Here is a 14,546-nt window from a genome sequence, read left to right on the forward strand (position 1 = left end):
CGCCTGCCTGGCTGCTAGCGGGGCTGGGTTGTGGGTGGGGGAAACCAGCCCCTGCCGGCCTCTTGGCTGTGCACTCACTGCCAGCACCGTGGGCACCCGGAGCCCCTGCGCTGCCAGCGGGGCCCGTCCTGCCCCTGTGCCCCGGGGAGCCCTTGGCGACGGGCGTCCCAGCCAGTGTGAACAGCTGCCGATGGCGCTGGGCCTGGCGTGCGAGCCCGGGGGATGAGCGGGTCCCTCCCTGTCTGTCCCAGGGTCTCGCCTCCGCCCTGGGGATCTGCTCCGCGAGCCACCTGGCTGAGGCCCTGGCCGCGCTGCAGGACTTCGTCAAGTCCGACGTCTTCCGGAAGTCCGTGGGGCTGTTCAGCCTCTTCAAGGTGAGGGGCCCGGCCGCCTGCTGCCGCGTGGGGCGTCCCCGTGGGCAGCGTCCCAGCTCTGCCGCCGCCACGCAGCCCGTTTCCGCATCTGCCACGGGGCGGAGGGGCTGGTCAGCGGCCCGGGGAGCGGCTGTTGCCTGGGCCGGGCCAGGGGGTCAGCCCATGGGGCCTGGGAGCGCTGCCTGTGGAAGCTGGAGGGGGGGCAGGATCGACCCGGACTCCCCCCGCTGTGCTGTGGGTGAGCAGGGGCCACGTGCCTCACCCGCAGCTGCGGCCGCGAACGCCCCACGGTCACGCCGGGCCCAAGGGGCGACGCTGGGCAGCTTGTCTTGGTGTCGCCTGGCGCATGCCGCGCCCCCTTCTCCAGCGGTGACCGGGGGTGCAAACAGCAGCCTGGGCAGGAGCGCCTGGGAGGGACAGGAGGGCGAGCCCGTGTGGGTGGGTGGGAGGGAGGCCTGCCCCTGTCCCCCACCGGCTGGCCTGCCTCTGTCCCAGGACCGCAGCGAGAGCGAAGCGGAGAAACTCAAGAGCGCGCTGATCCTGTGCTACGGCTCCATAGCCCAGCACGCGCCCCGGGAGCTGCTGCTGGCCCGGCTCGACACGGACATCCTCAGCAACATCTCCCGCTGCTTCGACACCAAGGTGGGCTCCGGGGCGGCCGGGGGGGCCTGGGCACAGGAGCGAGCGAGAGCCCCCGGCGGGCCCTGCCGTGTCCCGGGAGCAGGCCGGCGGGGCCTGGGCACAGGAGCGAGCGAGAGCCCCCGGCGGGCCCTGCTGTGCCCTGGGAGCAGGCCGGCGGGGCCTGGGCACAGGAGCGAGCGAGAGCCCCCGGCGGGCCCTGCCATGTCCCGGGAGCAGGCCGGCGGGGCCTGGGCACAGGAGCGAGCGAGAGCCCCCGGCGGGCCCTGCTGTGCCCTGGGAGCAGGCCGGCGGGGCCTGGGCACAGGAGCGAGCGAGAGCCCCCGGCGGGCCCTGCTGTGCCCTGGGAGCAGGCCGGCGGCTGCAGCACCCACTCGGTTGCTAACGTGTGTTTCTTTTGCTTGTTCAGGTTCTGGGAATAAAGGTAGAAACCAAGGTACAGTGTGAGGCGCCCGATCCGCCCTCCTCTGCTCTGCCTGCCTCTGTCTGTCTGTCTGTGCCCCGGGAGCAGCCAGGCGCGGCCACTGCCGGCCTTCTCGCTGCACCGTGCTGCTGGGCACAGGGCCTGGAGCCAGCAGCCGAGCTGGGCTGCCTCCTTGCTCTGGGCCCCGGCAGGGCTCTGGCGCTCAGCCTCTGGGCAGGCCCGGGAAGGCTCCAGGCTGCCTTGGTGCCTCGACAGCCTCCTTGGCCTGGCCAGACCCCGGAGAGGCCCCCATAGCTCATAGACTCTAAGGTCAGAAGGGACCATTCTGATCATCTAGTCTGACCCCCTGCACAGTGCAGGCCACAGAATCTCACCCACCCCCCTAGAATAATCCTCTCACCTAGATCTCAGATATTGAAGCCTTCAGATACTGTGAAGGCACCAAGATGCAGAGAATCCTCCAGCTGTGATCTGTACCCAATGCTACAGGGGAAGGCGAAAAACCTCCAGGGCCTCTGCCAATCTACCCTGGAGGAAAATTCCTTCCCCACCCCAAATATGGCGATCAGCTAAACCCTGAGCATGTGGGCAAGACTCACCAGCCAGACACCCAGAAAGTTCTCTAGTAACTCCTATCATCCCTCCCTTGACCTATTCCCACTGATAGTGAATGGTCAATTAGTTACCAAGATCATGTTATCTCATCAAACCATCCCCTTCATAAACCCAGCTAGTTTAATCTTGAAACCAGCTAGATCTTTTGCCCCCACGACTTCCCTTGGAGGCCGTTCCAGAACCTCGCTCCTCTAATGGGGCAGCTGTGTGTGTGCTGCAGAGCCGGGGCCCCGACCCAGAGCCCTGTGCTGGGCTTGTGGGGCTGCCTCCCGGGCCCTGGGAATGGGGGAACTCACGAGGTGGAGGAGTGTGGTGTGATGGGCCCCCAGGGCCGGCCAGTGACCCTGCGCCCGCCCCCGCTGGTGCCCAGATCCCTGGAGCTCGGCTAAAACTCACTAACCCTGCCCTGCCCCTCCCCTCCCCTGTGCCCAGGTCCCCGGAGCTCGGCTAAAACTCACTAACCCTGCCCTGCCCCTCCCCTCCCCTCCCCTCCCCTGTGCCCAGGTCCCCGGAGCTCGGCTAAAACTCACTAACCCTGCCCTGCCCCTCCCCTCCCCTGTGCCCAGGTCCCCAGAGCTCGGCTAAAACTCACTAACCCTGCCCTGCCCCTCCCCTCCCCTCCCCTCCCCTGTGCCCAGGTCCCCGGAGCTCGGCTAAAACTCACTAACCCTGCCCTGCCCCTCCCCTCCCCTGTGCCCAGGTCCCCGGAGCTCGGCTAAAACTCACTAACCCTCCCCTCCCCTCCCCTCCCCTGTGCCCAGGTCCCCGGAGCTCGGCTAAAACTCACTAACCCTGCCCCCCCCGTTCCCCCCCGGCCGGTGCCCAGCTCCCCAGACGCTGAGAGCCGGAGGCGCAGGACTGGCGTCTGTCCAGCGCGAGGGGCGTGGCAGGTCCCAGCTGCGGCGTCTCCAGGCCCATTAACCCTTTCCCTTCTGGCACTAACCGCTCCCGGGCCAAGCTTCCGGCTTCCTGCTCTGCTCCTCCCCTCGGGGGCACCGGGCGCGGGGCGGGCCGTGCTGCTGGCTTCGCAGCCACCTCGCGGGGCAGGGTCTCCGCTCACCTACCCCAGGCTCTCTCCGGCACTGGGGGGGTTCTCTCGGCCGCTGGGGTCGTGCTCCAGCCCTGGGGGTTCTCCGGCACTGGGGGGGCTCTCTCGGCCCGCCAGGGTCGCGCTCCGGCACCGGTGGAGGCAGGGTCTCTCTCGGCCCGCCAGGGTCGCGCTCCGGCACCGGTGGAGGCAGGGTCTCTCTCGGCCCGCCAGGGTCGCGCTCCGGCACCGGTGGAGGCAGGGTCTCTCTCGGCCCGCCAGGGTCGCGCTCCGGCACCGGTGGAGGCAGGGTCTCTCTCGGCACGTGTTGGGGTCGTGCTCCGGCCCTGGGGGGGTTCTCTGGCACCGGGGGGGAGCTCTCTTGGCACGTGCCGAGGTCGCGCTCCGGCACCGGTGGAGGCAGGGTCTCTCTCGGCCCGCCAGGGTCACGCTCCGGCACCGGGGGGGAGCTCTCTCGGCCCGCCAGGGTCGCGCTCCGGCACCGGTGGAGGCAGGGTCTCTCTCGGCCCGCCAGGGTCACGCTCCGGCACCGGGGGGGAGCTCTCTTGGCACGTGCCGGGGTCGCGCTCCGGCACCGGTGGAGGCAGGGTCTCTCTCGGCCCGCCAGGGTCGCACTCCGGCACCGGTGGAGGCAGGGTGTCTCAGCCCGTGCCGGGGCCACACTCTACCACGGCGGGGGCGGGGTGTGTCTGGTCTGCCGGGGAGCCCTGCTGCCGGCCGGCCCCGTGAGGCTCTGACGCTGTGTCCACAGCACAGCTCCTGGCGGGACCCACGAGGCTGCAGCCAGCTCTGCAGGGTGCCCGCTGGCTGGAAAGGCCTCTGGACCCCTGGGCACGCCCAAGGCCAGGCTGGCAGAAGAGCCTTTCCTCGGCCCCTCCTGTCCCTGCGTGCTGCTCAGAGGCCCCGTGGAGCAGAAGCCGAGTCCCGCAGCTCGTTCCCGGCCTAGTGGGACTCCCCGGGGGAGTCGGGTCTGCCCCGGCCTGGCCCTGGCTCTGCCTCACGGCTGCTCCCATCTCCGCTCTCAGGACCTGACGCTGAAGCTGTGCCTGATCCGCAGCGTGTGCATGATCAGCCAGGCCGTCGGCGGCAGCGCGCAGGCAGGGCCCTTCGTCTTCTCCCGCAAAGCCGAGCTCCTTGCGCAGATGGTGGTAAGCAGGGGGGCGGCTACAGCTCGCCCAGGGCCTGGATCTGGGGGGTGCTGGCGCGGGGGGGGGGGGGCGGCTACAGCTCGCCCAGGGCCTGGATCTGGGGGGTGCTGGCCCGGGGCGGGGGGGGGGGGGGGGGGCGGCTACAGCTTGGCCTGGGCTTGGCGCTGGGGGCGAGGAGGGACGGCTACAGCTCAGCCGGCACTGGTGGGTGGGGGAGCTGGCCGGGGCGAGGGGAACGGCTACAGTGTGGCCTGGGCCTGGCGCTGGAGGCGGGGGCTCTCCCCTTTCCCAGGAGAGGCTGGGGGCAGCTGCGGGGTTCACTAGTGGCATCCAGTCAGCAGCTGGGTGGCAGCAGGAGTGTGCCGGGTCTGCGGGAGGCAGCTGGGCCGAGTATTGGCTGGGTGGGGCAGACCAGGGTTGGTGTGGCCGTGCCATGGAGGCGGCGGGAGTGAGCCCGGCTCAGTGGGTGTTGGTGGGGCAGACCGGAGTTGGCGTGGCCGTGCCATGGAGGCGGCAGGAGCGAGCCCGGCTCAGTGGGTGTTGGCGGGGCAGACCAGAGTTGGCGTGGCCGTGCCACGGAGGCGGCGGGAGTGAGCCCGGCTCAGTGGGTGTTGGTGGGGCAGACCGGAGTTGGCGTGGCCGTGCCATGGAGGCGGCAGGAGCGAGCCCGTCTCAGTGGGTGTTGGCGGGGCAGGCCGGAGTTGGCGTGGCCGTGCCATGGAGGCGGCAGGAGCGAGCCCGTCTCAGTGGGTGTTGGTGGGGCAGACCGGAGTTGGCGTGGCCGTGCCACGGAGGCGGCGGGAGCGAGCCCGTCTCAGTGGGTGTTGGCGGGGCAGGCCGGAGTTGGCGTGGCCGTGCCACGGAGGCGGCGGGAGCGAACCTGGCTCAGTGGGTGTTGGCGGGGCAGACCAGGGTTGGCGTGGCCGTGCCACGGAGGCGGCGGGAGTGAGCCCGTCTCAGTGGGTGTTGGCGGGGCAGACCAGGGTTGGCGTGGCCGTGCCACGGAGGCGGCGGGAGCGAGCCCGTCTCAGTGGGTGTTGGCGGGGCAGACCAGGGTTGGCGTGGCCGTGCCACGGAGGCGGCGGGAGCGAGCCTGGCTCAGTGGGTGTTGGCGGGGCAGACCAGGGTTGGCGTGGCCGTGCCACGGAGGTGGCGGGAGCGAGCCCGGCTCAGTGGGTGTTGGCGGGGCAGACCAGGGTTGGCGTGGCCGTGCCATGGAGGCGGCGGGAGCGAGCCTGGCTCAGTGGGTGTTGGCGGGGCAGACCAGGGTTGGTGTGGCCGTGCCACGGAGGCGGCGGGAGCGAGTCCGTCTCAGTGGGTGTTGGCGGGGCAGACCAGGGTTGGCGTGGCCGTGCCACGGAGGCAGCGGGAGCAAGCCCGTCTCAGTGGGTGTTGGCGGGGCAGACCAGGGTTGGCGTGGCCGTGCCATGGAGGCGGCGGGAGCGAGCCCGGCTCAGTGGGTGTTGGCGGGGCAGACCAGGGTTGGCGTGGCCGTGCCACGGAGGCGGCGGGAGCGAGCCCGGCTCAGTGGGTGTTGGCGGGGCAGGCCGGAGTTGGCGTGTGTGACGGCACGTTGGGGGTTCCCCGTCTCCTGCACCCCGAAATGGCACAAACAGACTGCACCAGCCAGTGGAATTGAGGGTGGTTTATTGCTCCTCCAGCACAGCGCAGCACAGATGTAATCTGGTCACAGGAACTGGGCTAGGATGCCTCAGGCCCCCTTGAGATGGGGGAGACTGGGCCCCTAAACTCCAGCTCCTCTCCCTAGGCTGTCTCATCCATGCCCTCCGACAGCCAGCAACCAACTCCCTAACTTCCAGCCCTGCCCCCCAGCCAAGGCAGCATTCCACCTTCCTTTGTTCCTCTCCATGGGGGGTGTCTGGCCACTGGTTTGCATAGTGACTCATCCTGTTTTGCTGGGTCGTGGTACCCACAGCAGCCAGTGGGGGTTCCCCCAGAGCCAGCAGCATAGAAACCAGCCAGGTACCCCCACTACGTCACAGTTCTCCCCCCTCCGAGAGCGAACTGAGCAGGGTCACTCCGCTCGTGACCTAGGGAAGTTCGGGTCCTCTGCGTGGGAACCCGCCCTGGGGACATGGGTGCTCCCCTTGACTCGGGCCGGCCGTGGCGAGGCCCCACATGAATTGGCTTCCCTCTGTCCACTCGCCGCCCCGCTCCAGGGTGACTGGCCCAGGCCTGTCCTCGGGGGTCACACCCACCCTTCCGCTGGCCTTGATCTCTGGCCGGGGTCTCTCGGGCCAGGGCCATGAGCCCAGCGAGCCTTCTCTGGACAGCCAGGGCGGCTTCCATCCCCGATGCTCCATCCAAGGAGGTCTTCCCCTCCCATAACTCTCTCAGCAAGCCCAGAGGGTCCTCTATCTGGGGTAGAGACCCCCAAGCCGCGTTCCTCCTGTCTTGGGCCTTCCCGCCCCTCTGGCAGGAGTCACAGGACCGGCAGTACCGCTGCACGGCTGTAAAGATTCCCGGCCAATAGAAGTGCTGGAGCAGCTTCAGCCGGGTGCTCCGGATCCCCCGGTGGCCCCCAACGGGGACATCGTGGGCCAAATACAGCAGCTTGAGGCGATACTTTCGGGGGACGACCAGCTGCCGCTCTACCCTCCATGCCCTCGCCTTCCTGGGGGGGAGCCACTCACGGAACAGGAGTCCACGCTCCCGCAGGAATCTCTCCTGGCCACCTCTCCCCCGGGGCTGAGCTGCACGGAGGCCAGCCTGGTCCCTCAGCCTCTGCAAGGAGGGGTCTGCCTGCACCTCAGCCTGGAATTCAGCTGCTGAGGCAGGGATCGGGACCTGTCCCCCACCTCTGCCTAGGTCCGGAGTCCCAGCCTGGCTGGACCCCGTGTCCACTGGGATGGGACCCTGAGGACGCTGCCAGGAGTCCTTCCCTGGACCCACGTTGTCAGCCCCCCGCTGGCTCTGGCTCCGGGTAGTGACTAGAGCCCGCTGGGATTCATGGGGCCACTCCTCTAGGTCGTTCCCCATCAGCACCTCGGTGGGCAAGTGCGGGTGCACCCCCACTTCCTTGAGGCCTTCCTTCGCCCCCCATTTCAGATGCACCCTGGCTACAGGCACCTTAAACGGGGACCCGTCTATGCCCTTCAGGGTCAGCTGCGCGTGGGGTAGTATCCGCTCCTGGGCCACTATGTCAGATCGGGCCAGAGTCACCTCCGCCCCCGTGTCCCAGAAGCCCGTCACCTTCCTACCATCCACCTCCAGGGGTATGAGGCACTCGCTCCGCAGGGGCCGTCCTGCCCCCACCCGGTACACGGAGGAATCCGCCTCCTGAGAATCAGACCTCCCAGGGGAGGTGCACTGAGCATCCTTCCCCTCTCTCTGAGCTGAGGTTTGCCTGCCAGCCCCTGCCTCTGGGGCAGCCTGCCCTTCCTCCCGCCCCAGCCAGTTAACCCTGGAAAGTCCCCGGTCCTGGGACCTGGTGCACTGAGCCCTCTTGTGGCCTTTTTGCCCACAGCGATGGCAAGTTAGGCTTTGGGCTGTCTCTGTCCAGGCCCTGGCTGGTTCTCTGGGGCGCAGACGACCTGTTCCTTGGTCTCGCCCCGTAGTTGACTCCCTCCGTCGCTCAGCCGAGATCCGGTCTCTGCGCGGTTCCCTTTCTCTCCGGGACTCCCGTTCACACCCGGACCGGCTCTCCGTGAACTCATCCGCCAGTCTCCCGGCCTCCTGGGGGTTCTCTGGTCTCCGGTCCTTGAGCCACAGCCTCAGTTTGGGTGGGCACGCTTCATAGAACTGCTCCATCATGACCAGCTTGAGCAGCTCCTCTGCGGTCTGGGCTCCAACTCCAGACACCCACTTGCGGCAGTATTGCGCCAGGCGGGAGGCCAGGTCCACATAGGTCTCCCGTGGCCCTTTCTGTACCCCCCGGAACTTCTTCCTGTATATCTCGGGGGTCAGCCCGAACTTGTGCAGCAGGGCCTCCTTGACTCGGTTGTAATCCCCTGGCTGTAGGTCCTCCAGCTGACTGAGCACTCCGGCCGCCTCCTGGCTCAGTGCGGGGATGAGCTCCTGCAGCCAGTCAGCTGGGGGAACCCGTTGCAGTCCACAGGCCCTCTCAAAGGTACTGAGGAACCCGTCTATGTCACCCATGTCCTTCAATTGGGCCACCACGGGCCTCTCCAAGCGTCTGGCAGTCCTGGGACCTTGGGGCCCATCCGCACTTGGCGCAGCCGGTGCCCCGCCGGTTCTCCGCTCTGCCATGGCCAGCTCATGCTGTCGCTGCCTCTCTCGATCTTGGCGCTCCTTCTCTCGGTCCTCTACTTCCAATTCCCTGATCCGCAGCTGGATCTCCAGGCGCCGCAGCTCCGCTGGGCTGGCCCCTGCCCTAGATGGGCTACGGCTTGCAGGCCTCCTGGGAGACGCTGTCTCATCTCTCCGTTGGGTTCCAGCGCTCCTCCCCCTCTCTGAGCCTGACACACTCTCAGGGGGGGTCTGGCTGCTTCCCCTGGGGACAAGATCCTGGCCCTGTGGCTGGTCATTCTCTTCCAGCTGGGTAATCAGCTGGGCCTTGGTTGCTTTCTGCACAGGCAAGCCCCTCTCTCTGCACAGCCCCACCAGCTCTGCCTTCAAGAGTCGGGCGTAGGCCATCTGCCCGCTGGGCCCCTCGGTGCAGACTCACCAGTCTAGTGCTGCAGCGCCCCACGATTCCCAGGAACCGCTTCGCTCTGTCTCCAGCACGCCTGGCTCCAGGGCTCTTGCTTCTACTGCGCCTTGTCGCTTGCCGCTGGGAGCTTCATCCACGGGGTGCAGTGCATCCCACCCCTGACACCAGTGTGACGGCGCGTTGGGGGTTCCCCGTCTCCTGCACCCCGAAATGGCACAAACAGACTGCACCAGCCAGTGGAATTGAGGGTGGTTTATTGCTCCTCCAGCACAGCGCAGCACAGATGTAATCTGGTCACAGGAACTGGGCTAGGATGCCTCAGGCCCCCTTGAGATGGGGGAGACTGGGCCCCTAAACTCCAGCTCCTCTCCCTAGGCTGTCTCATCCATGCCCTCCGACAGCCAGCAACCAACTCCCTAACTTCCAGCCCTGCCCCCCAGCCAAGGCAGCATTCCACCTTCCTTTGTTCCTCTCCATGGGGGGTGTCTGGCCACTGGTTTGCATAGTGACTCATCCTGTTTTGCTGGGTCGTGGTACCCACAGCAGCCAGTGGGGGTTCCCCCAGAGCCAGCAGCATAGAAACCAGCCAGGTACCCCCACTACGTCACAGCGTGGCCATGCCACGGAGGCGGCGGGAGCGAGCCCGGCTCAGTGGGTGTTGGCGGGGCAGGCCGGAGTTGGCGTGGCCGTGCCATGGAGGCGGCGGGAGCGAGCCTGGCTCAGTGGGTGTTGGCGGGGCAGACCAGGGTTGGCGTGGCCGTGCCACGGAGGCGGCGGGAGCGAGCCCGGCTCAGTGGGTGTTGGCGGGGCAGGCCGGAGTTGGCGTGGCCGTGCCACGGAGGCGGCGGGAGCGAGCCCGGCTCAGTGGGTGTTGGCGGGGCAGGCCGGAGTTGGCGTGGCCGTGCCACGGAGGCGGCGGGAGCGAGCCCGGCTCAGTGGGTGTTGGCGGGGCAGGCCGGAGTTGGCGTGGCCGTGCCACGGAGGCGGAGTGGTGCCAAGACCCCGCGTGGCCGGCGTTCTGGGTCCACGCTCCTGGGCTGAGTTGCTGGATTTCTCCTCCCCCCTCTCACATACAGGAGTTCATCAAAGCGGAGCCCCTGGACGCGCTGAGGACCCCTGTTCGCCAGAGGGCCATGGTCTCCTGCACCTCCCTGGTGTATCCTTCTGGGCTCCCCGGGGGTGGAAAGCGCCTGCTGAGCGCCTGTCCCCGACGGCGCGGTGGAGTGAGCGGAGCCCGGCCAGCGCCCAGGCCGCGCCCTCGCCCTCCGCGGGGTCCCCGCTGCTCTGTGCCCGCCGGGGGCCTGGCGCTGCTAGCGGCTCAGCCGGGCGCTGGGCGCGAGCAGCGCTGTCCTGGCACCGCTCTGGGGAGGGGCTGGGCTGGGCCGGGCCGCCACGCAGCAGGAGGGCCCCGTGTGGGCCGGCTCGCATGCCCGTCGCTCCCAGCGCTCGGCCTTATTGCCCCTTGACTCCTTGGCCAGCGTCCTGGAGCCGCCGCTGGGGGAGCCTGCCCAGGGGGAGCTCCTGGAAACCTGCCTGAGCAGCGTCCTGGCCCTTCCGCCGCTGCATGTCCTGAAGGAGCGAGACGGCCCCGGGCCGGACACCCGGCACAAGGAGGTGGGAGGGGAGCCTGGGAGGGGCCGGGCCTGGGCACCGCTCAGGGCGAATCGCTCAAACCAGGCTCCTCGCAGCCCCCGACGAGACCTTCCCAACAGGCCACAGACCAGCCCCACCGAGCGCTCCAGCTGCCAGTCCCAGCAGGAACCTCACGAGCAAACCCCCTCGGACACCCCAGCTATATCCGTGCCCCACCCAGCCCCGGGCCTGACGGGGGGGTTCTAGAACCCAGTCCCACCTACCCGGACGGGTTCTCCGGGTCCCAAGGAACCAGCCCCAGATCCCCGGTCAGTTCCCACGCTGGATCTTCCCCACGAGATCACGCTGGGCCCGTCCTTTAGCATCCACCCCCTGAGGGGTTATTAACGAGAGAGAGGGAAGGCGGGACTGAGGCTGTGAAGGCGAATCCGTCGCACGCACCAGGCACCCAGCTCTGGACGCAGGCTCTCAGCAGAGATGCTACAAGCTGCCGGCTTAGCAGTGTCTGGTGCCCATCCTGTGCCAGGGCGGGTCGGCCTCCTTCCCGCTCGCTGCCCCGCAAGGCTGCACCTGGGATCAGGAGCGAGATTACAGCCGAGACGGAGACGCCTCCTGGCGCTTTATATCCATCCCTGGTGTCTCCCAAGCTGAGCGGGTCCCATGGCCAAGTGACCTGTCCCTGTGTCCCATGCCAGCCTCCCTCAGGCGCGCAGGGGCCTCTCCGAGCCAGTGTCCCTGGGGCCATGCTAGTTCGCACAGTCACTGACTGGACAGCCCCTCCCTACAGCAGGGACACCCACCGCAGCAGCCCAGAGCCCGTGTCCGTACCCCCCAGGCCCCACACCGGCACACGGGCAGACACAATCCGCAGGACGGAAGCTCCCTTTGACCCCGCACGGCCCCTTTGTACGGACTTTGGGGCACCCCCAGGGTGCAGCGCCCGGAGGAGAAGGACTCCCCTTCCCCCGCTCAGCCGTGTCTAAGCAGCTGCCGGCCGGTCCCTGTGGCCAGCCTGGGTCCCTCTGGCTGACTCGGTGGGCCGGGCCGAGACCACTGTGCCCTTCCTCCTTGCAGGCCCTGTACCGCGACGCCGCCGGGGCCCTGCAGGGCCTGCTGACAGCCCTGCTGCAGAGGGACCTGACGCCCCGCGGGCTGCAGAGCATGTTTGAGGTGGGGGGCCGGGGCGCGGGGCAGGGAGGAGGAGGGAGGCTCCGGGCTGCACATGGGGAAGCGCGGTGGGTTTCTGGCCATTTCTCCCCGCCCCAGTCTGGTGCTGGGGTCTAGGGTGAGGTGCCCATCTTGGGGCCCCTGGGCCCACGCAGCAGCCCGTGGCCAGCAGACCAGCCGGGCCTCGCTCGGGCGTGGGCAGGGGGCAGGCCCCCGCGTCGGGACACCTGGCCTGGGCCCTTCCAGGCATGACGCCATCCTGTGCCCGGGCAGGCGGCGCTCGGGGGGGCAGCCCTCGGCCGCCTGCCTGAGCCCCTCTCCCTGCCCTGGCCCTGCAGCACCTCGGCCCCTGGGTGCGGTCGGCCAAGGAGCACGAGCGGGAGCGGGCGGTGGAGCTCAGCGCCGCGCTGCTGGAGAGCTACTGGACAAGCTGCACGTCAGCGTGAGTGCCCAGGCGGCTGCCCTCTGACCCCCGGAGCCCCCCGGCCGCGGCAGGTGCAGCGGGTCCTCCTCCCCGGCGGCCAGGCCCTAGGCCTGACTCGAGCACCCAGCGCTGGGGCGGAGGGGCCTGGGGGCCGGGCAGGATTCCACGTGTCCTTGAATTTCCAACCTCTCCAGTTTGCCCAGATCATTCTGCATGTTCCCCAGCCCCCCTCCCGGCGCCCCCCTCCCGGGACCCCCCCTCCCTGCCCCCTGCAGCCCCCCTCCCGGCGCCCCCCTCCCGGGACCCCCCTCCCTGCCCCCTGCACCCCCCTGCGGTGCCCCCCTCCCGGGACCCCCCTCCCTGCCCCCTGCAGCCTCCCTGCCGGCGCCCCCCTCCGGGACCCCCCCTCCCTGCCCCTGCAGCCCCCCTGCCGGCGCCCCCCTCCCGGGACCCCCCTCCCTGCCCCTGCAGCCCCCCTGCCGGCGCCCCCCTCCCGGGACCCCCCTCCCTGCCCCCTGCAGCCCCCCTGCCGGCGCCCCCCTCCCGGGACCCCCCCCTCCCTGCCCCCTGCAGCCCCCCGCAGCCCCCTGCCGGCACCCCCCTCCCGGGACCCCCCTCCCTGTCCCCTGCAGCCCCCCGCAGCCCCCCTGCCGGCGCCCCCCTCCCGGGACCCCCCCCTCCCTGCCCCCTGCAACCTCCCTGCCGGCGCCCCCCTCCCGGGACCCCCCTCCCTGCCCCCTGCAGCCCCCCTGCCGGCGCCCTCCTCCAGGACCCCCCCTCCCTGCCCCCTGCAGCCCCCCTGCCGGCGCCCCCCTCCCGGACCCCCCCTCCCTGCCCCCTGCAGCCCCCCTGCCGGCGCCCCCCTCCGGGACCCCCCCTCCCTGCCCCTGCAGCCCCCCTGCCGGCGCCCCCCTGCCGGCGCCCCCCCTCCCTGCCCCCTGCAGCCCCCCTGCCGGCGCCCCCCTGCCGGCGCCCCCCCTCCCTGCCCCCTGCAGCCCCCCTGCCGGCGCCCCCCTGCCGGCGCCCCCCCTCCCTGCCCCCTGCAGCCCCCCTGCCGGCGCCCCCCTGCCGGCGCCCCCCCTCCCTGCCCGCTGCAGCCTCCCTGCCGGCGCCCTCCTCCCAGGACCCCCCCTCCCTGCCCCCTGCAGCCCCCCTGCCGGCGCCCCCCTCCCGGACCCCCCTTCCCTGCCCCCTGCAGCCCCCCTGCCGGCGCCCCCCTCCCGGGACCCCCCCTCCCTGCCCGCTGCAGCCTCCCTGCCGGCGCCCTCCTCCCGGGACCCCCCCTCCCTGCCCGCTGCAGCCTCCCTGCCGGCGCCCTCCTCCCAGGACCCCCCCTCCCTGCCCCCTGCAGCCCCCCTGCCGGTGCCCTCCTCCCGGGACCCCCCCTCCCTGCCCCCTGCAGCCCCTCCGCTGGCGCCCTCCTCCCAGGACCCCCGTCCCCGCCCCCTGCAGCCCCTTCCCCGGCGCCCTCCTCCCAGGACCCCCCACTGGCGCCTCCTGGAGCCGCCCCCCTGGTACCTCCCCACTTGTCCCGCTCACCCTGCCAGCGCTGCGCGTCCAGGGCGCGCCGTTAACCACCATCCCCTCCCTAGACCATGGTGCCCTTCCACAACCTGGGGGTGCTGATGGCGCTGTTCTCCCCCCGCTGCTCGGACTCCCTCGCCAGCATCCGCCAGCGCGCCGTGGACTGCGCCTACCTCCTCCTCTACGTCCAGCTGCGCTACGAAGGTAAATGGAGCCGCCGGGCCAGCCTGGGCAGCGGGAGCCCCCTGCCAGCGAGGGCCCGGCCCCGCGATGCAGAAGGCGGCGTGTCGGCCATCACCCCAGGGTGCAGGTCGGGGTCACGCGCCACAAATGGGGCAGTTTCCCTGCGAGGTTCCGTTCTGGGAGAACCGCCGGAGGTTTTCCGCTCCCCCCCCCCCCCCCCCCCCGAAGGGAAATTGTCGCTTCCCGGGTTGGGGTCTCGGCCTGAGCCCGTGGCTCCGGGTACCCCACAGGCACCGTCGGGCTCCGTGCCTCCGTCTCCTGCGGCCGGCCCTCAGGGAGCCCTGGCCCAGGGAGAACGTGACATTGGCGAGAGCCTGCTCCTTTCCATGATTTCTTTTCCCCCAACAGAAAATTGGTTTAGTTTTTGCAAAACACGTTTTCCGCAAGAAAATCTGTTTGTGCCTGTGGGGGGGGGGGGGGGGGTTGGCGGGTTGGAACCAGCGTTTGCCTCTGCTCCACTCGGCGCCGGCACAGACACCCGCCTCGCGCTGCTGGGCCCCGGGCTGTGGCGGAGGAAATTCTCGGCCCGGGAGGGTGTGAGCGGGGCTGTGGACACAGCCGAGGACAAGGAGGCCGGGGCTATCCCAGCCATTGGACGATTCGGGGCAGGCCGGGTCTGGCCCACCGTGGTCCCCGGGCTCCCCTGCTCGCCTCGCCCCATTCGCAGGCCGCTCAGAAACGCGGCCGGGGGCTTCTCTCCCCATGCGCTGAGCC

At 70.1% G+C, this 14,546-nt stretch overlaps 2 protein-coding genes across 2 annotated transcripts in view; both read left to right on the forward strand.

Moving 5' to 3' along the window:
• The window catches only part of MROH1 (maestro heat like repeat family member 1), a 64,878-nt gene that overhangs the window by 24,524 nt on the left and 25,808 nt on the right, over positions 1-14,546 (forward strand). The window contains 10 exon segments of the mRNA XM_075916832.1: positions 252-374; positions 870-1,016; positions 1,423-1,449; positions 4,126-4,248; positions 9,958-10,037; positions 10,360-10,495; positions 11,549-11,644; positions 11,980-12,061; positions 12,064-12,083; positions 13,658-13,793. Of these exon segments, the coding sequence (XP_075772947.1) occupies positions 252-374; positions 870-1,016; positions 1,423-1,449; positions 4,126-4,248; positions 9,958-10,037; positions 10,360-10,495; positions 11,549-11,644; positions 11,980-12,061; positions 12,064-12,083; positions 13,658-13,793 (970 nt within the window).
• LOC142825116 (uncharacterized) lies at positions 2,370-4,119 on the forward strand. The gene is made up of 3 exons (XM_075916831.1): positions 2,370-2,414; positions 2,897-3,499; positions 3,732-4,119. The coding sequence occupies exons 1-3, from the start codon at positions 2,370-2,372 to the stop codon at positions 4,044-4,046; spliced, it is 963 nt and encodes a 320-aa protein (XP_075772946.1). The 3' UTR covers positions 4,047-4,119.

The sequence above is a fragment of the Pelodiscus sinensis genome, unplaced genomic scaffold (assembly GCF_049634645.1).
Source record: "Pelodiscus sinensis isolate JC-2024 unplaced genomic scaffold, ASM4963464v1 ctg85, whole genome shotgun sequence".
NCBI lineage: Eukaryota > Metazoa > Chordata > Testudines > Trionychidae > Pelodiscus > Pelodiscus sinensis.

Coding starts and splice junctions, on each gene's coding strand:
- LOC142825116 (XM_075916831.1), top strand. CDS start 2,370: ATGGGCCCCCAGGGCCGGCCAGTGACCCTGCGCCCGCCCCCGCTG. Junction 2,415..2,896: donor CCCTGCGCCCGCCCCCGCTG/GTGCCCAGATCC, acceptor AGACGCTGAGAG/CCGGAGGCGCAGGACTGGCG. Junction 3,500..3,731: donor GCGCTCCGGCACCGGTGGAG/GCAGGGTCTCTC, acceptor GCACCGGTGGAG/GCAGGGTGTCTCAGCCCGTG.